General features: G+C 49.9%; 1 protein-coding gene across 1 annotated transcript in view; it reads left to right on the top strand.

Annotated features, from left to right (window-relative positions):
- The window catches only part of LOC131394251 (ral-GDS-related protein-like), a 104,457-nt gene extending 86,476 nt beyond the window's left edge, over positions 1-17,981 (top strand). The window contains exon 4 of the mRNA XM_058525469.1: positions 17,515-17,981. Coding sequence (XP_058381452.1) covers positions 17,515-17,625 — 111 coding nt within the window. The 3' untranslated portion in view covers positions 17,626-17,981. The remainder of the gene's footprint in view (positions 1-17,514) is intronic.
- The last annotated feature ends 4,146 nt before the right edge of the window (positions 17,982-22,127 follow it).

The following is a 22,127-nucleotide window of genomic DNA, read 5'->3' as shown; positions in this document are numbered from 1 at the left end:
AATCTGTAAGAACACCAGGGGCCAGGAGAGGCTGATCCATTAATCAGCCCTAAAAGGACGCACAGCATCATGTTAGAAAGAAAACTCCCCACCCCATCCTACAAATACCGTACATGTTCTTATCAGCATCAACAGAGGCCTTCAAACACAAACACCTTTTCTACTTTGAAGCAGCCTTCCGTGTCTCATTACCACTCATCGCATGTCTTTTCCTGACTTTACCATGATGACTTTCATATCTAAGGTAATATGACTGATATTAAACTGTGTTTTCTACCTTAACCAAGTCTCTCCTGGGAATGGTCATAGGTATGTAAGCGGTAATAACCTGAGAACAGATGGAGAAGTAAATAATTCTATTCCTTCCCCCACCGTGTGCCCCCAGCAAACAGTGCATCACTGTCTGATTCTTTATCTTTTTTAAACAAACGTCACCAGAAATACATCTGCTGAACATGCTCCTTTGGAAGTCAGCCACCTCACGTTTAAGTGGCCAGATGCCACAAACCATTGAAATATTGCCTACTAGTCTACTGTACCGTTCCCAAACTGAGATTTCAGTAAACTTACGTTGCAGCTGCCAGGAAAAGAAAAAGGAATTAAAAACAATGCCATCCTGCCGCCTGGTCAGCCTGCTTCGAGGTTCAGCCTGAGGCAGGCGGCACTCTGTGCTCAGGCCCTCCGGGCCGGTCCAGCAGGTGAGTCAGCACCGGGCACTGTGTGGCCTTGGTCTGTGCCACCATCTCTGCTCTGGGTGCCTCGGGCCACTACGGCCTCCCCATGGCCACCAGCACCCACCTTATGGCCTCCACCACCCTCTCAGTCCCACCCCATGACCACCGTGCTCTCCATTGATTTGGGCTGAGGCCTACAATGTCGGGAAACAGGGTATTCCGGAAACGCTCTTCCTTAGGTCACTATCTTCTGGCATTTGCTGTGACTTTTCTGCTCTTTTGATGGCAGTGAGCCTGCCTTGATCTCTGTGATCAGGAATGTGGCTGAGCAAAAGCCGCTTGTACCTCCGGGATGGACGCACCTCCCAGACGCTCTTGCTAGACGGGTCCTGGCAGTGCAGGGAAAGGTGGCTCTGCACTGGAGGTGAGTCCTGGAGAGGCATCTGACAGTGGACTCTGCATTTGACAGCATCCTGGGTGGTGGAGGGCGTGGCCCACTCCTCACCCGGGGGTTTACCCTGGGGACTCGGGGAAGGGGCTCTCTCTTCACTTCTTCCTTGGGCTCCAACAGCATGGTGAGGAGTTTGCCTGTCCCCTGGCTTGGCTCCCTTCATGAGGGCTTCTGGAATTCAGCCAGTTCAGTGAGTCCTTTCCTGCGGACTCCGCACTGGAGGTCCCAAAACAGTGCACTGAACACATTTTACTTTGAAAATCTCCTGGCAGATCCTTTTGTTTTGCATTGCAGGTTCTTGTTGAATTTTGAAAGAGCTGAATGCCACTTGTTGTCTGTAGAATTATTGAAGGTTTACAGTGGTTTGTTCTAAGTCGGAAGTTGTTACAATCTATCCAAAGAACTAGTAATGTGAGCTTGTTTCATAGGTCAGCCACCCTGCTTTCTTGACAGTTCCTTCAGAGCCTGTGTCCCATAAGTTTTGTTACTGTTTTTGAGAATGAGACAAAGCACTGCAGTGAAGGTTGCTCTTGGCATGTGTCATTGTTTAACGTGGTCTGGGGGCAAAGGAGGTGGTGGTCCTTTGGTAACTAGTCACAAAGCATTGAGAAAGGTTAGAAGGTCATGTTGCTTGGAACTCCCTGAGGACCTAGTATCCACCTGGTCTGGTCCACAGCGGACTCAGGGGGGCTAGATGACCTCAGGTGGAGCAGAAAGCCCTTGAGAGAGACCCCCCAAACCCCCATGTGCAGAGTTTGGTCTAAATAGAGAATTTACCCTAATGAGGAGAAGAGATGATGAAGTGTCTTGGTCAGTACCTTGCAGGGGCTTGTTGCTTTGTACAGAGAACAGCTTTCCTCCTGGTAAGGGGAGGACAGGAGGAACACGCAACCACAACCCTTGGGGCTGACCTTCTCCTGGCGGCAGTCCTGCATACCTCAGCTACTTGAGCAGAGCTGGGGCCAGACGCCCCGCTGAGTGCCTGGGAGGCTCTGCTGTCCGACACCTGGCCTGGCTTTGAAATAGGGGGACCAACCCTCGCCGTTTTAGCACTGCGTCCCATGGACAGCAGGAGGGTTGGGTAGCCATGAGCTTCTAGGAACTATTTCTGAGGCTTCCTGAAGCCTTTCCTGTTGTCTTGATGCCATCCTGTGCTATCTGCCCGAGTGTCTGTGTCCCTACAGGGCACTTACCACAGCCTGGGAGGAGGTATTCACCTTTCTTCCTCCTCTGCCTTAGATGGTCAGTTTCTTAAGGTAGACAGTGGGTCTTTCATCTTTCTATTCCAGTAATAACTTGCAAGCAGAAGGTGCTTCTTAAATCTTTACTAAAGGTTTAAATGGGTAAATTGGCTACAGGTGTCGGTGTTCCCAAAAACACTTGTTTTGTTTCTATACTTGATTATTTTAGGGGTAGACATTTAATCCTTTCTTTCTAGTTACTTTTTCATTTATCCTTGCAGGCTCCACATAAAGGGCTCAATGTCTGGTTCAGTGGTTAAAGGTTGTTCACAGGGATGACTGGACCCCACTAAGCATTCTTTCATCTGTAGTGAACGTTTCACCAAAAAAAAGCTCTTGGAAAGGCTGGATGGTCAGTATTACATGCTCAAGCCATGGCCGTGCCCTCCATCTTCCACCTGATTGAGAAGGGGGGGCTGAAGTCCGTGGCTGCCCCAGGAGAAAGGACACCAGGAAGGCCACCGGGGACCTAAGGAACATGCGAGTGAAGCAGATGGGAAAGGAGCTGCAGGTTCATCGTTGTCCTTGAGGGAAAACCTGAGGGCCTAGCAGGGCTCCCGCAAGTTGAAGCGAGCCACTGTGCAGGGTGAACCTGCACCCAGGGCTGCCCAGGAAGCCGCCAGTCAGGAGCAGGTGCAGAGTCTCTGGAAGGAACTCCAGGATACAGTGTGGCCTCCACAGCATCAGGCAGCCAGGGAGATGCAAACATGTCTGCTATGGATGCTGGCAATGAGACCCGCCTCTTCCCTGCCAGGGTCTCTTAGGTAAGAGTGGCATTTCCGTGGGTGACTTTATCCCTCAGGATCTGGGGTGTGCAGATTTATGGGCTGGCAACTTTCTTACACTTTCTTCTCAGAGCACACTCGAGAAAGGTCATCTGTCCCCCACGAGGCTGTTGACCGAAAGAGGTTGAAGAGAGATGTGGAGCCCAGCTGCAGAGGGACCAGCCTTGTGCCTGACTAGGGCTTGGCCCAGAACCCTCAAGTTCATCATTCACAATGATGCCTCAGAAAGCCTCCCAGAGCCCCTCCACCCTCCAACAGATGTCACCTTAAAGCCAGACACAGAAGCTGTGCAGAGCAAGCACAGCAGCACCGGCCCCACGTCTCTCAGAAAGGTCATCCTGTCAGCACTGGGGGCCCAAGAACTCCTCAACTCGCTGCACTCCTACTGCTTCTGCTCCCAGGGGAACAGGAGCACTGGTGCCACCTGTGGGAGCAGGTGGAGAAGAATGGCGAGCTGAAGAGGGGCAGCTGCCGACAGCCAGGTGCACACGCTGCAGGAGGAGCTGGACGAGCTGAAGGGAGGGGGCTCCCTGCCTTAGCAGCCTGGTGCCCCCCGCCGAGGTCAGTGCCCGTGCTCGGGGCTCCCCCACTGCCTGCTCATCATGAGGGGTTTCCTGCTATGCAGCAGACTGCCACTGACCACTTCTTTGTGCAGCATGCCTGCTGCTGTCTTGGGAGAAGGCTCTGCTGGTAGCTGCCCCTTGCAGACAGGGAGCCCAGGCTGCAGAGCTCACCCCGCCAGTTCTAGGGTGCTCGAGAGGCAGCGGTAGTTGTCAAGGTTTAGCCGCTGGGAAAGGAGGCATTGCAGGTCTGCTGGGAAAGCCAGACCTACACAATGAACGGTGCCTGGATCCTTGTTTTTCCACTTGAACAGGAGAAAATCAGCTTCTGTTGCATCCCTCACACAAATGTAAATTCCAATGAGTTAGGATCTAAATGTGAAATAAAATCGACATAGTAACTATTAGAAAAGTTATAGGAGACTCTTAAAGTCATGGGGAGGTTCTTTCCATTTGTGTTTTAATGAATATCCATGAACTGAAGTCATTTTGAACATTTTAATAATTTCTTTAAAATTTTAAACATCTTTTTGAGTAGAGTACATTCTCTTTTGTAAATATTAAAGCACTACAGAAATATATAAGCTAAGAAGTGGTAAAAACTCCTATTTCTCACCTACCTCCCAACTTTTATTCCTTGTTGGTAGTAAAATTTGGTGTGTAATCTCCTCAACTCTTCCCTGTGCTTTACATGCATATTTCTCCACCTGTACGAATAGGTTGGATATATTTTTGGTGTGTTTATTGGCTATGTTTCTGATTTTCCCGCTCTCTTACAGTTTAGTAGTTGTAAACATTGGTTTCTCAATATTCCTTATGTATTGAGGGTACCATCTTTTGCCTGTTATACATCCATGGAAAACATTTCCCTACCACATAGTTCATTTAATCTGGATCAGTGCTTGTCTTCCCAGATGTCAGTAACACTTCAGGAGGGAAACGGCTCTATGTGACTGGCTGTTCAGGATCTCCGGGACCCCCAGGGCAACAACCATTAGGACAACACAAAACAAGAAACAAAACCCATCCTGCGTGTTTCCAGATGCATTCTGGTGGAAGGACAGCTCCAGTTGAGGACCGCTGATGTCTTGGTCAGAGTTATCCACTATGTTCTCCTATCACGTTAAAGCAGTTTCGGTAGTTTCTTGTACCTGATGGTACAGTTTGGTGCCTTTGTCTGTTCCTTTTGGTCAGACTGCGCAAGGTTTCTCACTGGTACAAGTCTTTCCAGAGAGCCAGCCCTTAACTCCATTGCTTAGGTCTGCATTGTTTTTCCTGCCTCGTGAATCCTCACTTCATTCGGCTGTTGTTGGTTTTATTGTGGTGTTATTCTGGCTCCTGGAGGGAAGTGCTCAGCTTCTTCATGTAGAGTTGATATTCCCTGATACCTGCAGTGGAGGCTGTGTCTCTTCTGTCCCTTAGTCTCCACGCCATGGATTTGGCTCATGCTGCTCTCAGTGCTGCTCATTTCTAAAGAGTTTGTCCTGTCTGTCTGGATCCCCTCTGTAACCTGAGAGATTTAGAAGGGTGTGGACAGATTTTCAAGTGGATAGGTTGGGGGAGGGGAGCCAATATTTTGTGATAATTTTTTATTTGTATTGCTTTAAGGTCCCATAATATGGTTACTTATAGATTTCTGCTTTTTGGACTCTTTAGAGATTTCACTGTGGCTTAGCACACAATCCATTGTGGTGACTGTTTCATTGTGGTTTGAGAAGAATGTTTCCTCTCCACTAGTTTCTTATGTTGTTGTCCCTCAGGCTGAGGCTAGATCTAGCTTTTTTGTGTTTGTCAACAGATCTGTTTCCTAACTTATTGTATCACTTAAGGGGAAGAGGAAAGTGACTCAATTGACTTAGTATAAGGAAATAGGAGGCTATCAGATAATGGACTATCTCATACACAAGATTTTTTGCCCAAACCTCAAGGTAAACACTAAACAAATAATCAAAGCAAAACCACATATGATAAACAAAGAGAAAACTAGAAGAATCATAAGACAGAACAACCAAACTGAATTGGCAGTCCAAAACAAGTGGGACAAGAAACAAAGGAAATGCAAAAGAACCAGAAAATAAGTGACAAAACAGCAACATTAAGCCCTCATATATCAATAATTACCCTAAATGTAAATGGATTGAACTCTCCAATCAAAAGATACAGAGTGGCAGGATGGATTAAAAAGCAAGACCCAACAATATGCTGCCTTCAGGAAACACATCTTAGCACTAAAGACAAGCACAGGGTCAGAGTGAAAGGATGGAAGACAATACTCCAAGCTAATGGCAAACAAAAGAAAGCAGGTGTTGCCATACTCATATCAGACAAAGTAGACTTCAAGATAAAACAGGTTAAGAAAGACAAAGAAGGGAAATATATAATGATAAAAGGGACACTACATCAAGAAGACATATCACTTATAAATATATATGCACCCAACATAGGAGCACCAATGTACATAAAGCAACTATTAACAAACCTAAAAGGAGAAATCAACAACAACACAATAATAGTAGGGGATCTTAACACCCCACTTACAGCAATGGATAGATCATCCAGACAAAAAGTTAATAAAGAAATATTAGACTTAAATGAAAAACTGGACGAGATGGACCTAGTAGACATATACAGAGCACTCCATCCAAAAACAGCTGACTACACATTCTTCTCAAGCGCGCATGGAACATTCTCTAGGGTAGACCATATGTTGGGAAACAAAGCAAGTCTCAATAAATTTAAGAAGATTGAAATCATAACAAGCATCTTTTCAGACCATAAGGCTATGAAACTGGAAATGAACCATGAAAAAAAAACTGGGAAAGTGACAAAAATGTGGAGATTAAACAACATGCTACTGAACAACCAATGGATCATTGATGAAATTAAAGGAGAAATCAAAAACTATCTGGAAACAAACGAAAATGATAACATGCCATATCAAACCATATGGGATGCAGCAAAAGCAGTCCTGAGAGGGAAACTCATAGTGATACAAGCTGCTATTTTTTTTTTAAGTAAACACTCTTTTCCTTTATCCCTGTCTTCTCTGGTACTTTAATAATGCTTATCTATTTCTTTTCATGGTATCCCATAATTCACACTGCCTTTCCCCATTCCTATGCAGTACCGTTTTTCTTTTTGTTTCTTTGACTGGATGATTTCAAACGACACATCTTCTAGTTCACTAATTATTTCTTGTACATGGTTGAATCTGATTTAGAACCTCTCTATTAAATTCTTCAGTTCAGTCGTCGTGTTCTTCAATTCTAGGATTTCTGTTTGTTTTTCCTTAATGATTTCTGTTTCTATAATGAACTTCTCACTTTTTCATGCACTGTTTCCTTATTTCATTTAGTAGTCTATCTATGTTTTCTTAGAGTTTTATGAATTTCTCAAAGAGGGTTGTTCTGAAGCCTTTGTGTCATAGTTCCTATATCTCCATTGCTTGGTCGGTCATTGGAGTTTTATTCTTTTTCTTTGGTGGTGTCATGAGTCTTTGATTATTCATGATCCTTGTGGCCTTCCATTGGTGTCTGCAAATTTGAGGACGTAGGCACCTCTTCCACCCTTTACAGACTGGCTTTAGCAAACCAAAGCCTTCATAGTCATCCCATCTAGGGGTCCTGGGTAGGCCATCTGGTGGTGTCCAGGGGCAAGCTTGCTGCTGGAGTCCTTGGACAGCCTGGTACTGGGGTGAGTGGAAAGCTTGGGTCTATGGTATTGTGTCTGGCCCTGGGCACAGCTGGGACCCTGAGATCATGAGTAGCCCCACTGGAGCCTGTTTTGGCAGGTCCTCTTTGAGAGCCTGCAGCCACAGGAGTCATCCAGGGCCATGAGAGTTCGCCAGTGCTGGGATGAGCTGAGAGCCTTGGTTCAAGGGAGACTGCCAGGAGCCTGGCACCACGAGAGACAGCTTGTGCTGTGGTAGGCCAGAAGTCTGGATTCCTGGGAGCCTGCTGGGATCCTGGGGCCACAGGAGCTGCCTGAGGCTGCAGAAGCCAGCAGGCACTGGATCAAGATGGAAGCCTGGGTTCATGGGAACCTGCCGGTGCCTGGTGCCATGGGAGCTGCCTGGGGCCGCCTGAGTCAGCAAGCACCTGGGTAAACTGGGGGCCTGGTTTTGTGGGAGCCTGCAAGGAGCCTCGTTCCATAAGAGCTGTCTACAGCTGCTGGAACTGGCAGGTGGTGTGGTGATCCATGGGCCTGAGTTCCCAGCAGCCCCCTGGGAGCCTGGTGTCATGGAATCTACCTGGGTTGCTGGAGCCAGCAAGTGCTGGAGTGACCTGGGGTCTTGGGTTTGTGGGAGCCCACTGGGGTCTTGGGTTTGCCCTGTTACAGAAGCTGCCTTTGGCTGTGGGTGCTGCCTGTGGCTGCCTGGCATACGCAGGACCTTGGGTGAGCCAGGGTCTGGATTCACCAAAGCCCACCAGGAGCCTGGTGCCAAGGACACCTCTTGTGGTCACAAGAGCCACCTTGGGCTGTTGAAGATGGCAGCTCCTAGGCTGAGATGGGGGCCTGGGTTCCCAGGAGCCTGGTGGGAGCCTGGTGTCAAGGATGCTGCTTGAGGCCGCCAGAGCTGGCATGCTCCAGGGTGAGCCAGGGGCCTGGATTTGCAGAAGCCTGCAGGGAGCCAGCTAGGTCCACGGGAGTCAGCCTGGCGCTGGGGCAGGCTGGCTAAGGTCAGGCAGAGTGGAGAAGTCCCTTCTCATTGGGAGGTGTTTGATTACTGATTCAGTCTGCTTATTTGTTACTGGTCTATTCAAGATTTCTATTTCTTCATGATTCAGCTTTTGTAGGTTGTTTCTAGGAATTTATCTATTTTGTCTAGGTTACCCAATTTGTGAGTGTACACTAGTTCAGAATAGTCTCTTCTGATCTCTTTCTGAAGCATCAGTTGTAATGCCTCCTCTTTCATTTCTGATTTAGTTTGAGTCATCTTTCTTTGTTTTCCTAGATATTTTATCTAAGGGTTTCTCAATTTTATTTTTTCCAAAACTCAACTTTTACTTTTATTAATCGTCCATACTGTCTTTCATTTTTTTTTCCACTCTCCTCTTGGTGACTTCCATCCTTCTGCTAACTTTGGGTTTCATTTTTTCTTTTTTTAATGCTGTGTGTTGTAAGTCAGGTTGTTTCTTTGACATCTTTCTTCTCTTGTAATGTACAAGTTTATCACTGTAAATTTTCCTCTTAGTACTATTTTGCTGCAGCCTATAAGTTTTGGTGTGTTTATTGTTTCTTTTTTTTTTTTTAAAGATTTATTTATTTATTTTCGCCACAAAGCCCCAGTAGATAGTTGTATGCCATAGTTGCACAGCTTTCTAGTTGCCGTATGTGGGACGCGGCCTCAGCGTGGCCGGAGAAGCGGTGCGTCGGTGTGTGCCCGGGATCCGAACCCGGGCCACCAGCATCAGAGAGCACGCACTTAACCGCTAAGCCACAGGGCCGGCCCATATTGTTTCTTTTTGTGTGTGTGTGATGAAGATTGGCCCTGTGCTAACATCTGCCAATCCTCTTTTATTTTATTTTATTTTATTTTTTGCTGAGGAAGACTGGCCCTGGGCTAACATCCGTGCCCATCTTCCTGCACTTTATATGGGATGCTGCCACAGCATAGCTTGCCAAGCGGTGCGTTGGTGTGCACCCGGGAACTGAGCCGGCGAACTACGGGCCGCCGCAGTGGAGTGCACGCACTTAACCGCTTGTGCCACCCGGCCGGTCCCTATTGTTTCTTTTTGTATGTTTTGAGCTCTTTTCTAATTTCCCTTTTGATTTCTTCTTTGATCTACATTTTTTGTGTGTGAAGAAGATCAGCCCTGAGCTAACATCCATGCCAATCCTCCTCTTTTTGCTCAGGAAGACCGGCCCTGAGCTATCATCCTTGCCCATATTGCTCCACTTTATATGGGATGCCACTACAGCATGGCCTGACAAGCATGGGTTGGTGCGTGCCCAGGATCCGAACCCAGGCCGCCAGCAGCGGAACACATGCACTTAACCGCTACAGCACCTGTCTGCACCCTGATCTACTTTTAAGTTTAAGAGTTTTTGTTGAACTTCCACATATTATGAATGTTCCAGTTTTCCTTCTGTTATTGACTTCTAGTTTCATGCCATTGTGTTTAGAAAAGTTACTTGGTATTATTTCAGTCTTCTTTAATCTTGTTAAGACTTGTTTTGTGACCTAACATGTGATCTGTTCTGGAAAATAGTCTGTGTGCCCTTGAGAAGAGTGTACATTTTGTTGCTGTCCAGTAAAATATTCTGTGTGTGTCTGATAGGTCCATTTAGTATTTAATGTTTTCATGTCTGCTATTTCCTGATTTTCTGTATGGATATTCTATCCGTTAAAAGTGGTCTTTGAAGTCTCCTACTATTTGCAACTTATATACGTGAGAGGGCTCTTATATTGGGTATATATAAAGATCTCTTAGAACTCAATTATAAAAGACAAGTCAATGAAACGGGGTAAGCAACTGGAATAGACATGTCTCCAGGAAATATATAGACGGCCAATAAGCACAAGATAGTTGCTCAGTATCATTAATTATTAGGAAAATACAAATTCAAAGCACAATGTGATACTATTTCACACTCAAAATGAAGGCTATATTCAACATAATGGAAAATAACAAGTGTTGGTAAAGATGTGTAGAAAGGGAAACCCACATACATTACTGGTGGGAAAGTAAAATGATGCAGCCACTGCAGAAAACAGCTTGGCATTTTCTAAAATCTTAAACCTAGAATTACCATTGACCTGGAGAGGCCCATGGTAGATATGTCCAAAAGAGCAAACTTGCCCATAGACATTCAAAGCAACAGTGTTCACAATGGTCCAAAAGTGGAACAAACCCAAATTTCTATCCAGTTATCACTGCATAAACCAAATGTGGCCTATTCATAATATAGGATATTATAAGCCATAAAAAAGAATTACGTACTGCTACATGCTCGGCCGTGGGTGAATCTTGAAACATGTGTACTCACTGAAGCCATCCACAAAGGCAATAGATAACAGGATGCCATTTGAATGAAATGTCCAGAATAGGAAAATCCATAGGGGGAGAAAACAGATGAGTTGTTTCCATGGGTTTGGGTTAGCAGAAAATAGATTGTGAATGAGTATGGGTTTGTTTGGGGGTGTTGAAAATGTTCTGGAATTAGATAGTGGTGATAGCCACACGACATAATCATTGTGCTAAAAGCCACAGAAATGTATACTTTGAAATACTTAAAACGGTGTATTCTATGTTAAGCAGATTTTCCACATAAAATTTTTGAATTTTTTAAGTTAATCAGGGTATTGGTTAATTTTAAGTTGGCTGGTATATTTAATAAGTGTAATTAATGGAGTTATTAGGGGTAGGGCAAGTTGTAGCCAAGAGAGTAAACATCCGACGAGGGCTATAGTAACAAATCCTATGACTATACAAGCAACAGTCTAAAATCCAGTCCATTTCCATTGTCCCCAACTTGGAGAGACCAGCCATGAAAATAGGTCAGTGACCTCGGGGGCCTTTGGTATCTATTCAAAGATTTGGGTAATATTATGCAATATTTTAACCTCTTGGGCCATTTGGTGAAGGTAGGTTTGAACTTCTCTGTTGATGTACACTCAGCAAGTGTGGTTCTAGGAAAGGCACCAACCCCTCCTTCCTTGGCCGGTATAGACAGTCTAGGGCCAGACAATTTTCTAAAACCATTTAGGCGAGAGACTCATGAGAGTGTTGTTCAGGGGTTAGGATATGTTCCTATGGAGTTGTTGTCCATGTTCTGTTAAGGTTGTTGATACTTCTTAGTTGCCTCAGTTTCCTGATTTTGTGTGGGTAGGGCCACCGCACCTGTGCCCAGTCCAGTCAGTCAATCCTAGTAGAACTGAACACCCAGTGCTATAGGACTGACATTGTTTCTATGGGTTGGTGGTAGCCTGTCAGGGCAGGAAACTCAGGGGACCTGCGACCTGAGGGAAGTAGGCTGAGAGAGAAACAATAGTGCGTTGCACAATATAGCCTGGAGAAAGCTGCTCAGAGAGCTGGGGAAGAGAGACGCTCACTGGGTGAGAGCCTTGTGATATCAGCCCACAGTGAAACCCAAAAGTGGATGCTCCTGGTGTGAAATATTCCTTAGGTGTCTTGAGGTAAAATAATTTGCACGCATTCACTGGTTACCTGTGCTATATGATTTCAGGGGGTATGGTTAAAGTGTTTGTCGGCCAAGAGCTGTTTGTGCCTGGGCACAAAATCACCAAGGTGGCCTCGAAGGCTACCCCAAAATGACCCCTCAAGGAGCAGTTGGGGCAGAAAGTGGGTGGAGCATTTTGAAGGAAGCCTGGGGCAAAGATGTTGTTCGATGGAGTTGGCTACAACTGAGTCTCTCTGCAGGGTAAGCCCTTCAGCTGGGGTACAGTAGGTGATTGGAGGCCAAGTGACAGACCCTGTGACTCCTGATTCCCAGTGCACGGTTAGACCTCTAAGCCCATTGGACATAAATGGTTGTGGTGTTTGTGAAGCATCTTGCTGGCAGTGTGGAAAGTATAAGGGACGTGTGGTGGGAGACGTCATGATAGTGTCGGGAGGAGCTGTGTGTGAGATTACGGTGTTGAAGGGGAAGGACTGGAGGCAGGTGCAGTGGGTGTGTGACTAACAATGGTCAATGAAGGGACAGCTGGGGTGTAACTGGGGAAATCAGGGACCAGCAGAAGTAATGTGTTTAAAACAAGACACCAGGGCAGGCCCAGCTGTTAAGTGCGCACGCTCCACTACTGGCGGCCTGGGTTCGGATCCCGGGCGTGACCGACGCACCTCTTCCCCAGCCATGCTGAGACTACATCCCACATACAGAAACTAGAAGGATGTGTAACTATGACATACAACTATCTACCTGGGCTTTGGGGAAGGAAAAAAGGAGGAGGATTGGCAATAGATGTTAGCTCAGAGCTGGTCTGCCTCAGGAAAAAGGAAGAGGAGGATCAGCATGGATGTTAGCTCAGGGCTGATCTCCCTCACAAAAAAAAAAAATAAATAAAATAATAAAACAAGACACCAGGCCCTAATAGAGCCACTTAGCCTAAGTCTCACATCAACAAGCCGAGATTTAATTAGACTTTTTGCCCTCCCAGGAATAGAATCATAAACCAGTCAATTGGGAATCGCCTGATGAGCAGCAGGTAGGTCACCTTCCTAATAGAGACCTGCCATCCCCTAAAGGAAGGTAACCTTGCAGTAACCAACCCTCTTTTTGGTGTAGTGTAATTTCCTTGTTCCTGCTCCCTTCTGCCTATAAAAGTCTTTCATTTTGTACAGCTCCTTGGAGCTCCTTTCTCTCTGCTAGACTGGATGCTGCCTGATTCATGAACTGTTGAATAAAGCCGATAAGATGTTTAAAATTTACTCAGTTTTATTTTGCTTTGTACCAGTTTGGTGGCAGCAGTGGGATCCAAAGGAGACATCTGATGGCTTAGGGGATGAGAAACACAGGCATTGGTACCCGCAAAACCTTTGAGTTCTCCATGTTTGTCACTGATTCTGAGAGCCGTGGGTAAGTTCCTCTCAGCAAGTGCTGTAGAGAAACACAGCAGGGGGCTGTGAGGGAAGGTTGGGCGTCACTTGGTAGGAGGGTCTGAAAGGCCTCAATAGGGTGACATTTGCTGGGACCAGAATGACAAGAGGGAGCCAGCCCTTCAGGGGTCTGGGAGCAGTGTGTCAGGGAGATGGCACCACCGGTCCTGAGTCTCACAGGCAGAAGTGAGTTTGGCCAGAGGAGGTCAGAAATATGGCCAGTGCAGCTGGAGGGAGGCTGGGAGGAGAGAACAGGAGCTGGGGTGGAAGGTAGGGCCAGGGCCTGGTAGGCTGTGTCAGTTACCTTTCCCTCTCTGACTTCATTGCCCCTAACCTTGCTTTTCAAAACTACAAATGTTGACTATCTCACAATTTGTGTGTATCAGCAATGAGGCACGTTTTAGCTGGGTGCCTCTGCCTCACTGAGTTGAACAGGTTGGGGCTGTGGCCTCAACTGAGGCTCAACTGGGGGAGGACAAGCCCCCAAGGTCACTCTCAGCCTTCAGGATTCAGTTTGGACTGAGAGCCTGAGTTCCTTTCTGTCTGTTGGCCTGGGCACTCCCGTGCTTCTCTCCTCTATAGGCCTCCACATTGGGCAGTCCCAAAACACTGGTATTTGATTCCTCAGTTACAGGGATTCGACAGAGTGAGAGAGAGAGATGGAACATGAGAGAGGGAGTAAGAGGAAGTGAGAGACTTGTGTAGTTAAAATTTAGACAAGACATCCCATCACATTGGCTCTTATTATGTTCATAAGCCAGTTACTAACTACTTAGTGGTTCCACGGGGATGGCTATGCCATGAGTGGGGTTTACTGGGTACCATTGTGGAGGCTTCCCACCTCATAGGCCAAGATGAGGCCCTTGGGTCTCATTCTCCATAAAACAGGAAACAGTTGAATGGTTTTATGCCACAGAAGGCAGTGTCTAAATTTCCGTTAGTTTCAAACCCCTCATGATGCTGACCTGAAAATGAGGCCAAGTTGGAAGTGACTGTTCCAATATCACATTGCTAGAATCCAGGCCTGTTTTGAGTGGTGTTCTGTGCTACATGTCACCCCTTCTTGTTATTCTTCCATCTCTAAGTTTGTGCCTTAGGTACATGTGACACCAGCCCACAGGGGTAATAGATATTATCTCATATACACCGGGTGAGGTCCCTAGGAAGTAGATTCTAGCCTGATCCCCATGGTGCAGGTTTGGAGACTAGGGAGGACCTGAGAGGCACAGGGACTTTCCCAGGATGCAGAACTGGTAAGAAAGAGGAGGTCTGCATTCATCTCTGTCTCCTCAAAGCTAGGACCTGAGTTAGGTTTCCAGGGAACTGTGGCTAGGGCTGTGTAGGCTCCTTGTGTACAGTTCAGGAAGTGACATGAGAGAGGAGGGTGAGCAACCCGGGCTCAATGGGCAGCTCTGGAGAAATCTGATTGAGGTAAGGGTCCCAGGTAAAGGAATCTTGAAAAATGACCCCATCTCCTTGGTCCTAGGCCTCAACAGATCTTAGAACTCTGGTAACCAGGCACCCACAGCCCCCCATCCAGCTCACTTGAATGGAGACAGCCAAGAAGCAAAAATGTTTTGTTGTTGTATCCAAACTTTTGCAGGATCTGGCCTCAAAAAAACCCAGAAAGAGAATCTTTTTGATTGTTGCCGATGTTGGCTCAGCCCTCATCCCTGACGCCTCTGGGTGTCTGACAGGAGGCAGTGAAGGGTAACATGGGGGAGCCCAGGAAAGGCTAGTGCAGGCCAGGACACAACGGTGATCCCACCTGATCAACCCCACACTCCAGGCCCCTCATAGTGTGTGTGTGTGTGTGTTTGTGTGTCTGTGTGGAGTGCGGAAGGCAGGTTATGTGGGACAGGCCATTCCTAAGCAGGAGCTTGTTGTTAGGTGTCGGAAACCTGGTGGGTCTGTCACGTTCATACCCCAGATCATGGCTGACAGCATGAGAAGGTGAGCTCCTCTACTCGTATATTATTGAGCCCTAGAGGTTTCATTTCCTTCCCTCCCTGACCAAAAATCTTTGCCAGGATGCCCTCTGTGCCTGAACTGAGGAGCAGACTTTCTCTTGGGGGTTGGCCTCAGTGGCAGTGTGCAGGCCACCCCTGATTCCCTCTGGCCCAGCTCCCAGGCAGTCTTTGCAGAACTCCACTCAGGAGGTCGTCGAGTAGCTGCCCAATGGTTTCAACTCCACCAACTCACTAGACAAGGAGCAGGTACATGAGGCCACCCACACCATCCAGTGCTGCTCTGAGATGAGAGCAGGAGCAGAGGGCCTCCACACTCAGGACCTTGAGATGATGGGGTTGGACCAGAACTAGGGTGGGACCAGTCAGGGGCTGTCTCTTTTTCAAGCTAAAGGGGACGTACATGCAGGTAACCTTGTCTGGTTCAGAGCTGTGCTCCCTTGACCCTATTTCCCTTGTCTGTTGTGAGTTTAGGAGGCCACTGAGGCAGAGCCAGAGGCTAAAGGGGACTGCAGGCTTTCTATTCCTGGAAGAGAAGTGGGATCTTTCCTGTATTTAGAAGGACACATGGAAAGTCAGCTATGTGAGTGAACCTTTCTCTTTATCCCGCTCCAGAGTCAGCTCCAGAGTTTCAGCCAGCAGCAGAAGCAGAGCTGTGGGCAGTGGTGGAGGTAGAGCTGGCTCCAGCTCCGTTGACACCACACCCTCTAGCACTGGAGCCAGTGTCCCCTCTACCAGCAGTGTTGGAGGTGGAGCAAGGGCCAACATGGACTCCAGCAGGAGTGGGAGCTGCTGAGTTGGAGTCACCTGGACCATCATTTCTAGTGGGAAGTCCATCTCCACCTGTGGCTAAGAAGTGTGAGAAGAAACCCAACCCTACGGCCTTCCCTCCTAAGCTGGTGGTGGAGCAGTTGATCGTGATGGATGCAGTGAGCAACTGGGCTCTGAGGGCGGGGTGGGGTAGGCCTTCCCTCTGCCATCGTTGCCCCAGACCTCATCCAGTCTCCTATGATCTGGGCCCGAATCCTGGCTCCACCCCTTACCAACCATACGACCTGGGCAACTTTCTGAACCCCTAAGCCTTTGCTTTCCACCTGCAGAGCGTAGAGGTGGACACTAACAGGACCTGCTGCACAGAGTGGCTGTGCCGGCTCCTTGAAGAGAAGGAAGGGTGAGCAGGGCCTGGCACATCAGTAGTGGAGGGGAACTCACTGTATGCAGCCAGGTCCCTGGTGGCCCAACCGTCTGCTCAGGAAGCTCAACAGCCTCAGGACTTATTAGACACCTGATGTGTACTCCACTACAAGGGAGACAGACAAGGCCCGTGGTTGTAGCTGCCAGGGGAGAATGTGCATCAGAATGGGGAGTGTGACCAGAGGGGGATCAGTGTGTTGGAAGATGCCCCCTTGGGATGAGCCGAGGTGAGCCACCATCTGGAGCTTGGAGTTAGCCAGGACGGGCTGGATGCAAATGTCCCTCTCCCTTCCCTGCCAGTATTGGGTCCTGGGTCATCCTCTGGGTACCCTCAGTGGACAGAGAAGAAAAGCCAGGGACTCTCACAAGGCTCAGGCCACATCATGAGCTTCCTGAGCTCCAGCTCTAAACTGTGACCCCTGTGTGGGACTTTTGTGGATGTGGACACAGAGCTGGGGTGTGGCAATGTTGGGTGACACTCCCCCTGTTCCCCAGGAGCTCTTCCGGAAGGTGGTGCCCTCTCAGTGCCTGGGCTCCACCTGGGGCAAGAGGAACAAGCCCAGCAATGAGCACCTGGCACACACCGTCCGGGCCACCATCGACCACTTCAGAAGGGTGGCCAGCCTCGTCGTCACCACCTGCCTCGGGGACCCGAGCATGATGGCACAGAACAGGGTGAGGGTGGTGGAGCGCTGGATCCAGGTGGCCCAGGTGTGCTGTGGGCGGCCCAGTGGAGCCCCTCTCTGGAGCCTTGGGAACTGCCTCCACCTTTATCAGATCCCAGGATTGCAGTGTGTGGTCTAAGCCCCTGCAAGTCCCTAGGCCCTTCTTGCCAGGGGAATGCTGACCTTGACTCCAGGTCCCAGTGCGGGGATGCTCACTTCCTACCTGGCTCCCTCCCTGGGTTGAGCTAAAATCCTCCTCCTTGTGAGTGTTACTCTTTGGGTCCTAAATGTGCCCTTCTGGGGCTCCCTGAGCGTCTGTCTCATCCAGGAGAGGAGATTTAAATAGAAGGGGACTGAAGCCAGAGCAAGCAGGGCTCCAGCGCCCCACCTCACAGCTCATTCTCTTCCCTTCCCCAGGAGTGCAAGATCCTGAAGAACTTCTCCTCGCCCTGCACTGTCATCTCTGTTCTGCAGAAAACATCCATATGCCACCTGAAGAACACATGGAGGAAGTTTCCTGGTGGGTAGGCCTCTCTCCATAGGAGGACCAGGGTGGATGGGGGATCTCCCGTATGTCTGCCATTGGCCCCTCAGTCAGCTGGGAACTCCTGGGTGGCAGCAAATGCTTGGAACAGGGCCTGGGCCTCAGCGGTGGGTCTCTAAGTCTCCTGGTGTCCTTAGTGCACCAATTCTGCTTCAGGATTCGGTTTCTCTAAATGTCAGGTACTGGGTTGAGCCACATTGGAGATTTTCAAGTGTTTATAGCAACAGAACTCTATGCCCAGTTGAAACTGAAAGTGGTCAAAAGAGAGCTGCTCTGTATAGCGGGGGAATGGAGACCCCAGTGACCAACAGGAGAGCCCCCTCCCAGTCTCACAAGACCTTAGCCCTCAGAGAAGCCCAGTGAGAGCACTCCTCCAGGCAGTTTGAATCTCTCAGGTTGTCAAAGAAAAAGATTTGCACTCAGACCCCTCACATTATCCCTAAATTTATCCTTCCCTCTTTCCCCTCTCCTCAGGCAGCGCTCTGAAAAACTTAAGGAGCGCTATAGCCAAGACGAGTCCTTGAGCAGAGAACTGATGACCAAGGTAGAGTGGAGGCTGGGGGTCTGGAAAGAGAGGAAGGGCCACGGGGGGAGGGGGACTGGGCAAGCTGTGGTTTTGATAGTTTCTCACTTGAACTTTCTCTGAAACGTTCCCATCTATCTTGTCCAGGTTAACAAGCTTAGGGATCTGTTTGGCCCATGGGCAGGTGGGGTGCCGTTTGTGGGCAGGAGGCCCTGGTCATGGGACACAGTGGTGTTGGCTGTGCTGTTCCAGAGCGAGTTGCCGAGCTGGCGCCATCAGCAGATTTCTGGCTTCCATGCACTTCCGTCCTGCTGAATGTAGCTTCTCCCAGACTGTTGGGTGGTTGGGTGGGTTTATCCCTCAGCCTAAACCTGTCCTCAGGAAGCCAGGCCCCTGCTGCTCCTTCTATCTTCACCATGTCTCCAATGGGAGGGAACACTGCCTACCCCAGGGACGGGCACAGCAGGGAATTCCCCTGGCCCAGGTGGACAAACAAGATGCTCATCCTTGGATCTGAACAGCTGGACCAGAGACAGATGTGTGTGCGTTCTGGGACCCCCCCTGGACGCCTAGAACAGTCATTCGAGTCAACAACGGAGTCTCACCTGAATGCCTGGTTGGCAATGACATATACCCCAGGTGGCTTATGAGTAGCGCCTAGGCAACTGATAGATTCTTAGTGGATCCTGCTGAAAGGAAGTTAGGAGCTTCATGTAAACAGGGAAGCAAAATGTCCTCTCACCCCTTCCCTGTTGATCAGAGGTGGCACCTTGGGGGTCCAGTTTCTGAGTGGATAAAGAAAGAGTTCAGTGCAGGGGAATATCCTGAGTGGTTCCTTGGGGAGGAGAAGGGTTTGGCATTGCCTCTGTCCCAGCCTGGGGGCCAGACACTCCACGAGACTGGGGCAGGCAGGAGCCATTCAACCAGACTCCCAAGACACCACATCCTCTCCATCCACGCCTCGGCCCACGACCAAGCTTCGAGAGCTCGGGGGTCAGGACTGTTGTCAGTGGTGGGGCTGGGGGTTAGGTGAGGATGTTGGAACAGGGTCTCTGGCTGGGAGGGCCAAGTGGCCTCTCCTCTGTGGCCCCTGAGCAACTCACTGCCCCTGTTTGGGCCTCTGTCTCCCCATCAGGGAAATGGAAGGATGGTGATCATGTGGTGCAGGCCTCACATGGGGGTGATGAGGTGAGAGGGAGGAAAGGAATGTGGGAGCTTTCTGCCTGCTCCCTGGAGGGGTGAGGGCAAGAACAGCAATGACAGTCATGCCACAGTGAGTCCTCAGGAGAACCTGTGAAGTAGCTGGAGTTCTCACACTTTCCAGATGAGGAAACAGGCTCAGGGAGTCCAGGACGCAAGCCCAAGCTTACACTCAGAGAGTTGAAACTGGGCTTGTTCTGGAATCACAAGACCTTGGAGGGTGGAGTGGCATTGGTACCAGTTGACTCGAGTCAGATGTCCAGTGTCGGAGGCGAGTGGTGCTGGAGAGAAATGCGGTGAGGGGACTATGGCCTCACTGACACTGTCCTCGACCCTGACAGGAGGGGCCTTCCACGTTTGCCCCCCGGAAATCAACCCCCAGAGGGTGCAGGAGAAGGAGCAGCAGCAGCAGCAGGTGAGTGTGCCTGTGGGGGAGGGGCTCTGCGTTCCCAGCTGGAGGCCTCAAATCAAGAGAGGAGGGCCCTTTCTCTTGGTGCCCCACAGTGTCCGAATCCCCCAGTAGAAGTGACTGGGATGGCCTGGAAGAGCTGGTGCAGGATGGGTTTGTTGTGGGGAGGGACAGGGACCGCATACCCTGTGATTTGCTAGAAGCCTGCCCTGGGAGAGGAGGAGGAGGAGTGTGGTGTTCTTGGGGTGTGAAGCAAGGAGGAATTGAGGGGAGGCTAGTAAGGGTCCTAGGCTGTTCCCCGTGGGAACCCTGGGGTGGGCCAGGAGGCTGTGGCTGTGGACTTTTCAGGGGAGGGTCTGCAGGGGGTTGACTTGAGAGCAAGGGCTCATCCCACCCGCACCCCAATGTCACAAGGTGTCGTCCCCTATCTTGGCACTTTCCTTGGTGACCTGCTTATGCTGTGTCTGGCGATGGGTGATTATCTCGAGGTGGGTGAACCTGAGGCCAGGCAGGAAGGACCACGATCCTGAACCTTGGGATGCAGGAGCCCCCGAAATGTGCTCCGAGCTCTCAGCACTTGACACATCTCTCCTGGGAGCCTCGCAGTGGCCCCTGGGAGCTGGGGCATCAGGCCCATCTTAGAGATGAGTGAACAGAGGCTCCACCTGAGACACCCATTCCGGTTCCCCAGGCTGGGGAAACTCAGAGCTGCCTGATGGCGCAGCCGCGTGAGGTTTTATCTGAGCTGGACTCAGCCTCTAACTCCCATGATCCCCATGGAGGGAGAGAGGGGTCGGCCCCCCCCCCAAGTCAGGCAGCACATAAGTTGCTGAGCAGTCCCCTCTGCCTGAGGCCTCAGCCTCCAAGTCTGTCATCAGAGAGGGTTGTGCTGCCAGGTCCCTCAGCTTCCCCCCATGTCCTCCTTCTCTGGAGCCCAGAGCCCGGCCTAGGTCCAAGTCCTGTTTTCTCTGCATGCTCCACCCCCTCTGGGGACCTGGCAGTCGTGCACCATGAGAAGGGGTGGACATAAGGGGCTAGTCAGTCTATGGCATTCTGTCTGATGGACTCTGGCTCTCCACCTTCCAGGGGAATGAGATCAACCTTAAGAAAGGGACTGAGGTGAGCAGCTGTGGCACTCCCTGCAGGGGAGGGGAAGGAGGTGGAAATCAGAGACCCTCTGGGCAGAACAGTCCCTGGTTCCACCCCCTGTGTCTTACATTGAGTGGAAGACTTCGATAACAGAGAAGTGGGAGACCCATCCAATTGGCGGGTTGGTTGAGGGGAGGATGGCATCAAGGATAACTTCCTGGAGGAAGGGCTGATTATTCTCATTTTGAGAACAGGTAGAGCCTGGATAGAACTGGTGGGAAGGAGCGTTGCCAGGACTGGTCCCCTGCCCCACCCCTCACCCCCCACAAGGCCCCTGCAGCATCTCCCACCCAGGCCCTGTGTGCATTCTCTCCTTCCCTCTGGTCCCAGGAATACTGAGTCATGAGGGAGATGCTGCTGCTCCCAGTGGTTGCAAAGAATTACAACCAGAGCTGGAGGAGTGATTTGGGGCCTGATTCCAGGACATGGAGCTGCTCAACGAGAATGATAGTTGAGGCTGTGCAGGAGTTGAGTGAGGGCAGGGGTGGACTCTCCATGTTGGCCAGTCCAGAGAGCCTGTCTCCATGGCCCCCTGCTCAGCCCCAGGCCTTATTGCTTGGTGAACTCTGGGACACCCAGACTCCAGCTGCTGGGAAGGCAGTGGGGGGACACCTGAGGTGTGGCTCCTGGTAGGCTCAGAGGTGCCTCTCTGCCCTGTAGCTACAGCCTGTCCTGCCTGCTGGATCCCCAGATCTAGTTGGCCAGCAGAATATTCAAGGCCAAGAAGAGCCGGCCATCATCAAGTTCAGGGGTGAGTGAGTGTCTGGACTGGGGTGACTGACTCCTAGGAGTTCAGTAAAGCTTTGAGCTAAGCGTGTCCTTGGGGAGTCCGATAGCTGGCACTGGGATCCCACCTCCACTACTGAGCAGTCCTGTGACTGGGGTGACTCTCTTCAGCTTCCTGAGACTCCGTTTCCTCCTCTGTGAACTAGGTGATAGTAAACGATTTCTCCCGTGGCAGGGACAAGTGGGGTACTGGTGGCTAACAGCACTGAGCACAAGGTCTGCAGCACCCAGTGCAGTGGGGACAGGGTGGGTGGCCATGATTCTGAGGGAGGCCCCCCAAGATAACCCGACACTTCTACTCAGCCCCCAGGACCCAATACCGAGCCCCATACCAGTGGACGATCACAGCCTCATCCTCAGCAGCCGGGACACAGCTGGGAAGCTTGCGATGCACCGGGCCAGCTCCTCCCACCTGACAG

The sequence above is a fragment of the Diceros bicornis genome, chromosome 30, assembly GCF_020826845.1.
Source record: "Diceros bicornis minor isolate mBicDic1 chromosome 30, mDicBic1.mat.cur, whole genome shotgun sequence".
Lineage (NCBI taxonomy): Eukaryota > Metazoa > Chordata > Mammalia > Perissodactyla > Rhinocerotidae > Diceros > Diceros bicornis.
This window is presented reverse-complemented; position numbering and strand designations above follow the sequence as displayed.